This window comes from Alosa alosa, chromosome 18 (assembly GCF_017589495.1).
Source record: "Alosa alosa isolate M-15738 ecotype Scorff River chromosome 18, AALO_Geno_1.1, whole genome shotgun sequence".
Classification (NCBI taxonomy): Eukaryota; Metazoa; Chordata; class Actinopteri; order Clupeiformes; family Clupeidae; genus Alosa; species Alosa alosa.
Genome location: NC_063206.1, coordinates 10,761,158 through 10,769,303, shown reverse-complemented (window position 1 = coordinate 10,769,303; position 8,146 = coordinate 10,761,158). Strand labels below are relative to the sequence as shown.

The window sequence follows — 8,146 nt, the reverse complement described above, 5'->3', positions numbered from 1 at the left end:
AAATGATTGATTATAAATATACAAAATAAGGGAACATCTCTTCAGTTGCCTATCCTCAGCACCTGATGGACTAATTTTTTTCTGTTCTTGGGTTCTAATAGGCAGGGACTGCTTCTCTACTTGTATCACCATGTTAGGTGATTACTCCAGTGAGGGGACTGGTTCTCCTTTAGCTCGATAATAAGGTAGACTCTGTACTTCAGCTAACTACGTCATTATATTAAAGTTATAAAGCTCTAACTCCTTCAGTATATATATTTTTTTATTTTCTCCAAAAATAAAATTAAAAATAAAAGCAAATAAGCATGACAAAAATAAAATTAACCATCTGTTAAATCATTTTTCTTGCAGAATTAAATTAATATATACTTTTTTATCTGAATAAACTTACTTAGAAAATATCAATTTCTCTCCTATTATATTTCAAAATTGAGGTATTGCAAAAGATCATGTCAGTCAGAAAGCACACGCATCACTTTTATTCTCTTTCTCGTTCTCTCTTAAAAAAAATATAACTGACTGTCCAAAACTGTCCAGATAGAAAGAGTAGTGCATAACAAAGGTGTTTCATCGAGAATGAACCAACATAGAAAACCCATCTGGGTGGAGAAAGAAAGATCACAAAAACACCCAGAATTCACTTTCATAGGGATAATTATTACTCATGGTTAGCCTCTTTAAAGTTTTTTTTCCTCATTAAACAACAAAAAATAGTTTTCTTTATTTAAGCTTCCTGAAACCAAAATGAATATAAAAGGCTCACCCTAAGCCTGACAGCCTGTGACCAAAAGCAAAAAGACTGCAGGGGTTTAGCGGTTAACCAAGGGTTCACAACACTAGGAGAGGATGGAACAGGACTCACATTCTGCATCTACTGCCCTGGGTATTGTCCTCAGAACAGCTTCAAAAAAAGTTTAAAAAAAATAAAAAAAATAAAAATCACACCCTCCACACAACTCGACCAATCTCCTTCTCAGCAACCAGAACTGCTCTTCTCAGCCACTGCATCCTGTAACTACCCAACGTGGTCAACCCTAGACCCCCAAATATATTCAGCCTTTTGCCTAGTGAACGATGGAAAAAAGGGAAAAAAAATCAACAAAAAAAAAGTCCACCTTTCTAGCAGGTCGTTATTCTATACTTCAAGCTTTGCAGGAAAGAATCTGGATATAAATGCACACAAGGTTCTGGCAATGTTGTAGCACTGCCAAAGCCACGGTGTTAAAACATTATGTGCAGGCTGAGAGCTCATAATCTTAACCGTCCACTTTTATCTCCACAGTTTCTTTTTCTTCTTTAGAGCCAGTGTTCTTTTTTAAACAAAATGAAATCCTCTTTTTTCCTCCCAAAATGCATCTGCTTGCATCTGCTAGGCAGGTCATCAAACAAGTGGCCCAACACAGTATCAGCCTGTTGTGGTAGTGTGTTGGTGGTTTAAATGTTAGACAAGTGAGCTCTTTGGTTGTTTTTGTGTTTTTTTTTTTCTCGGGGGAGGGGGAGGGGGGGGGGGGCGATGATCACATATTGTGTTAATGGAGGAAGGAGACTGACAGTCAATCTCATCTCCTGTGTGTGTGTGTGTGTGTGTGTGTGTGTGTGTGTGTGTGTGTGTGTGTGTGTGTGTGTGTGTTAGAACTATTAGAAAAGTACTGGAAAAGTGTGCGTGTATACTAAAGTGTGTGCACAGGTCTCTTGTTTGAGTAAAGGAGAACTAACTAGGGAGAGACATGTTTGAGAGTGTTTGTGTGGTGTAAGTGTGTACGTGCATAAGCTTGGACATACAGTATGTATACATACACTGGTTATGAAGTTTCACAGGACTTCTATGTCGGACATCAAAAACAGTTAAAGCGAATCACAGTTCTAGGCATACTCAGACCTAACTACATACTGTATAAAAAATTGCACAATTATATTAACAATCACTGCAAAAAGTACTTCACCTATCATAGACAGTTGTTTTGAAAGTATATCCTAATACATCTAATTTTTTTATTTTCTTAACTGTAATTATTGATTAATCAGGTTTCGTCATGCTCACCATACAGCCAGCGAGCCAATATCAAAAGGGGTTTACTGAAGGGTCATATTATAATTTTCATACCTTTTTTAGCATTTCAATGAACTTCCCCCTGTCGTGTCCAGTTCCGTGCTCAAACAAAAAAAAAGTCTTATGTCTATATCTGGTGTTGTGCAAAAGAAGTGAGCCGCGCTGAATAGTAGACATGATACTGAAAACTCTATTGCATGCAGCAACCTGATTGAGATAAACATGCAGTTAGGGGCGATGTCACTCTCCACCCCCAACTCTGGGCCCAAGTGATTAGTTCAGAGGGGACCGCATCCCACCCTGTCTCATGCCAGCATCTCGTCTGTTTAAAATTAAAAAAAAAATATTTAAAAAAAATCAAGTGTCTTCACTGGGACTATATTCAACACCCTAGGCCTGAATAGAGTACTAATGTAATGTGTCTGCCTCACATCATGGATTTAGCAGCAAAAGCTATTGCAGCATTACATTTACATAACACTAAAAATGAATATCTTGTTAAAAAAACAAAACAAACAAAAAAAAAACAAACAAAGGGCAAAGACAAAATTTAAAACAAAGAGGGGGAAGGGAGGAAAAGTATCTGATTGCCTGTATGAGGTATTGACATTTAAAAAAAATGGAGGTCTAATATAAGGTTTGTTATTCTAATTAGGGTATTTTGAACCATACTACTGAGTATCGGATAGCGGTCAATTTTGCTACATTTTTGCCACCTACTTAAGTTTTTTTTTTTTTTTACATATTAGTTTGCTTATACCTTTGGTCATTTTTAATAGGGGCAATCTTCTACCTTTTCTGAAAATAAGTGCATGCTCTTTTCACACAAAAAATTAATTATCTCTACATGAATAGATAGATATAAAAACAAAAAATATAAGATTTATAAATATTCATGTGTAATTTCACTCAATCTTTTTTTTGAAAGTGGGTCACAGCAACCCCAGACCTACCCAGCGAGACGGGGGGGGGGGGGTTGGGGCGCAATGTTGAAAAGACATGGTGAACGGGTCTGAAGTATTGACTAACATGAGTGTGGTCTGACATGCAAAAGTGCAATTTCTGAGCGGTCACTAGTCTTATTTTTTAATAATCTGCTTAGTTCTTATTTTTTTTTTATCTATTACAAACCAAACACTGGACAACATTTTAAGAGCATTGAAACTGCATTATTTCTTTAAAAAAATGGAACCAAAACAAACAAAAAAAGTTTTTTTTTTTAAAGGATTTTAAAAAGACCCATGTATTCGTGGTTGTTGATTTTGTGGTTATGATGGAGGAGGTTGGTAGAGGCGAATAGGGTGCTGAGCGAGTGGGTCAATGGGTTGGACACTGGAGGGGACAGAAGTGGGGGTGGTTTGCTGGGGTGGGTGGGATGATGGGGCATCTAGCTGGGCTCCGGGGCAATGGGGGGGCAGGTCTGTCTCTAACGACCCCCCCCCACCCATCAGCTCCAGCGAAAGGACACGTGGCGAGGCCGGTCGCCCCCCTCCTTGACCAGGGGCTTGTGAAACTCACGGCCGGCGCGCGAGTGGATGCTCGCCCAGCAGTACTCGCAGTAGTACTGGAGGCAAGTGACGTTGGCACAGAAGAAGGGGGCGAACTTGCCTCCGCAGCGCGCCCCCTGGCACTCGTCACACATCTGGTCGTCCAGGACGTAGGGCTTCACCTCCACCTGTGGGGGCGGGGGAGTGGAAGGTTATTCAAGAAGATATAGGTGGATGTCTTCAAATTCAGAGCATGTGTATTAAAGAATACTTTAGATTTTATTGACCATTAAAATTGGGGTAGATGCAGAACTACACTTACAGTGATCTATTATTTGTCAAAATGTATAATTTCTTTATGATGCATTGGTTTTTTTTTATTCAGGGTAATTTCCCCTTTCAGGTTGGATTTTCCTCATTGTTTTCATTGTGAGATTAAGATAAATCTCTGAAACATTATTCTATTATTCTTCTCTTTACTTTACTTACTTAACTTTACTAGGGGTGCCAACAAATGTGAAGGATGCTGTAGTTAAAGCATGTTGTTTCCAGACACATGAAGATAGACTCAGTCTTTGCCCAACAAGTCCAAAATAACACTCCATTCAAATCTTGTATGTAAATATGTTAAAAAAAATATCATTCCATCCTCACATAATGTTCCAATTAAGCAGATATGTAAAAATGGCCACTGTCATGGGTAAATGTTATACACAGCTGGCCAAATGTAATTAAGCTGTGCTTGACATACAAAATTATAGTTTACAGGGGAACCAGGGAGACCCTGCTGCACAAAGGGCCAAAAGAGTAGACTGGGACTGCAGGCCCCAAAAGACACAGTCTAGCAAAACTGGGATATGACCCCTAGGTCACCACATGGATCATTGTGCACTCACACATGCACAAACACTCACACACACTGTAAGACTGGACTCACAGGGGCCAAGATGAACAATAGAGGCCCTTGGCCCAGCGGGACGGTTCTGATGACAGACTCGGCAGCCTTCGCGGACTTGGTCGTCTTTCAGCTTCACGCAATGGGATAACACACCGAAAATAGCCAGCTAACTTGAATGGGGATCCAGTGAGCAAAAGGCAGATACCTATAATTACTGTAGCTAGCTAGCGTCTGCTAACTTCAAATGGCTGTCAGCTCTCCAGAGCGCAATGGTTTCCCTGGTGGGTTGACCATGGCGCAGGGTTTCCATACATATTGTTAGTTGCAATGATTGGCCTCTGGACCGCCACCGAGCGACTACTGCCAAGGCACATCTTAAAAATACATGCGTGCAGAGACTCTGTATAGCACTAAACTATCTAGCTGCCTACTAGTCATCAGCGTGCTATTTCCTCATACTAGTTTGTGGATAGAGCCATCATATTTTTGGAATACATGCTTTGGAATACATGCTTAATATGATGGGGGAAAAAAACATATCCCCTACATTGTAAGACAGAATCATGTTTTAACATTGCGTATGATTTGGCTTTGCTTTTGAGAGCACTCACCCGCTTGTCAATGTCATTGTGCTGCAGCTGGACGAATCGGGCGCTGATTGCAGCGATGTAGCTCTGCTGATTGGAGAAGGCCACACGGCCTGCCCCTTTGGGGTACTTCAGCTCCGGGTCAGTGTCAATACCAGCGTAACACACACCTCCATACAGCCTATCCATGATCATAGCCAATTCCACTAGGGGAGAAAAACAAACAGATGTAATGACATGTATACGCAGATATGTATGCCTGCAATATCCATTTTAAAATAACTTGTGCAACTCTAAACTGTTTTGCCAGGTTGAACCTGTGTGAGATTAAGGTAGGGATCACATTGACCAGTGGCAAGCGGCATATTTTGTATTGTTTGCTATAGTTCGGCAGAGGAACAGTTATTTTGAACATTGAACTTGCCTCAACTTCCAAAGCGTAACGTGAGGCGCATCAATTGTCAAGTTAGGCAACATAACGTAGAAGGCTGTGTAACTTAGGAATGAGATATAACTTTTTAAATTACTATGGTTTGAGTGTTGGGTTATGCGTATTGCTGCCGCTTCATTATTTCCAACGTGATCCCCGCCTTAGTCACTGAACACCTTATCCAAAGCCTCAGATTGGGGTATCCCAAACCACCCTCTCTGCCCAAAGGTAACCCTATCCTTTCCCCAAACCCCCACCTGCACGAAGAGGTCGTGGGACCCCGCCAACAAAAATGGTTTTCCGAGGGTCAAGTGGCTGTGATCCGTCCATCACATAGTCACTGTCGCTCAGGTTCCAGGGGCGGATTTGGACCTGGGAGATGGGAGAGCTTCAGTGCCATTGCTCAGTCAGCAAAAACACATAGCTGTAAAAAAAAAAAAGGGTTGTTTTTCTCACCGGTTTGTCTTTGATGGTGGGACTGGAGACACACAGGTAGAGCTTCTGGTCCTCCTCAATGCAGGCATCGATCAGGGCCTGAACTGAAGACTCCTCCTGGAAGAGCAGGAAGGCATAACCTGGAAAAGCAGACAGGAGGAGAATATACATATTTAAAAAGGTGAAATGCCCTTTATTTTATCTCTTGCTTTGCATTTGGAATTCCTTCCGCATTCAACAGCTATTAGTGAGGGTGTGTTTGTGCACATGTCTATCCACCCAAAAGTATAACCTGGAAAAGCAGACAGGAAGAGAATATACATATTTAAAAAGGTAAAATGCCCTTTATTTTATCTTTTGCTTTGCATTTGGAATTCCTTCCGCATTCAACAGCTATTAGTGAGGGTGTGTTTGTGCACATGTCTGTCCACCCAAAAGTATATCAGATAGGGAGGGATTATACCTTTGCTTAGAAGCACAAAAGGAGCCCAACTGGACAGCGTAATAAATTAACTTGATGTAGATTTCAACCACGCACAACAGCTGGGCCACACCCTGTCAATGGTAAGATCGCATCACCGGTCATAGTCTTTTAGGTCACAAGATCACTTCTCGATTAATGTGGTGGTGTTAAAGCAGGTTGAGGTGTGGCACTACTTTAGATTTAAAGACTGAAGTATACTGCATCACACACACACACACAGACAGACCCACTCACCCACACACACACCCGGACGCAGTAGGGGAGAGCTGAGCAGAATGCTGACCGTCAGCTGAGGAGACCGCGTTTAGCAGCTGGCTCTCGGTCACCGCGGCGCAGTAGTAGAAATGGAAAGCGCTGGAATGCGCAACGATCATGCTTTACTTTCAGCATTCCAGAGTGGAAGACACACAGGGGGCTGACAGCAAAGGCTGGAGGAGAGTCCTGTTGCGGTGAGTGAGTGAAGAACAAACTCGCTCTCCCCTCAATAGTCAAAGCGAGTGGGAGATGGTGATAAAAGAGATAATAAAAAAAAGGATCCAGAGCCAGGCAGAAAAGAAAACTACTACAACAACGACAACAACAACAAACTGACTGAGAGCAGCGTGCTCAGTGGACCTGGGGTCACTCCAATATGGGGCTGTTTAAGGTCACAGTAATCAATCATTCCAGCATAGACACACACACACACACCAAACAGCTACTTGTTTACACAAAACTCGTCCTTTCAACAAGCAAGAGCCCATACGGGAGAAGGACTCCAGTTACTTTCAAACTGACAAAGCAAGATTTATAGAGTTCTGATGGCTCAATCCCTACGCACTGTAAATCTCAACAAAAGTATGACCAATGTCAAGACTTTACAGTTCTGCCTGCCTGTGCACCTGCTTGTTCATAAACTTCACTACACACCATCCACAAGTCACTTCACAGGAGACCAAGCCATCATCCACAGCCAACAACATTTGGAAGAGTGAATAACAGGGCCCGTTCTGGACAGAACTCAGAGGCATAAAAGACCACTATTTCCCTCTTCCATCTAGCCTACGGCTTCCATGCCAACAGCACCTCTGTTTGGGCCAGGCAGGAGTGGAGATGGCTGGGTCTGTTTTAGTGACTGGGTTCCATGTTTGGGAGAGGATGAGAAAGCCAGACATGAGCTCTCAGCCTGCTGGAGTATACCACCATCATATATATTTATATAAAGTATTTGTCAGTTCTAAGATCATGTGGTGTATCACTTAGATCCCGTGTGTGTGTGTGTGTGTGTGTGTGTGTGTGTGTGTGTGTGTGTGTGTGTGTGTGTGTGTGTGTGAGTGTGTGTGAGTGTGTGAGTAAGTGTGAGAGTGAGAGTGAGAGTGAGAGTGAGAGTGAGTGTGTGTAAGAGTAGACAGACACACACGGGCCTGCAGCACTGGCTCCACTAACATGCTGCAGTGAGAATGACTCAGGGATTTGAGCCAAAAGAGAGGCAGAGACAGAAAGTTAGGTACACAGTGTTCTGAGAGACTGCAAGAGAGTGAAAGAGAAAGGAGGGAGAGAGAGAGAGAGAGAGAGAGAGAGAGAGAGAGAGAGAGAGAGAGAGAGAGAGAGAGAGAGAGAGAAATGAGACAGTCACACAAATGGGAAATCTTTGGGAAGAGAGAAGTGAATATGGCACTTCATGTGACCGACTGCCGTTAAGTAAAAAAGAAAGTTGGACTCCATAAGGTTAGGACAGCACGCTCTCGAAAAGCACAGAACCCTTTTTATCTCATCTTCACCTAAGGAGCCAGGAC

At 42.2% G+C, this 8,146-nt stretch overlaps 1 protein-coding gene across 8 annotated transcripts in view; it reads right to left on the bottom strand.

Moving 5' to 3' along the window:
- Positions 1–459: 459 nt before the first annotated feature.
- The window catches only part of cpeb3 (cytoplasmic polyadenylation element binding protein 3), a 38,154-nt gene continuing 30,467 nt past the window's right edge, over positions 460–8,146 (bottom strand). For all 8 annotated transcript variants that reach the window (XM_048269307.1, XM_048269303.1, XM_048269308.1 and 5 more), the window contains 4 exons: positions 5,909–6,027; positions 5,710–5,824; positions 5,047–5,228; positions 460–3,725 (listed from right to left, as the gene is read on the bottom strand). In XM_048269307.1, the coding sequence (XP_048125264.1) occupies positions 3,498–3,725; positions 5,047–5,228; positions 5,710–5,824; positions 5,909–6,027 (644 nt within the window). In that variant the 3' untranslated portion in view covers positions 460–3,497. The remainder of the gene's footprint in view (positions 3,726–5,046; positions 5,229–5,709; positions 5,825–5,908; positions 6,028–8,146) is intronic.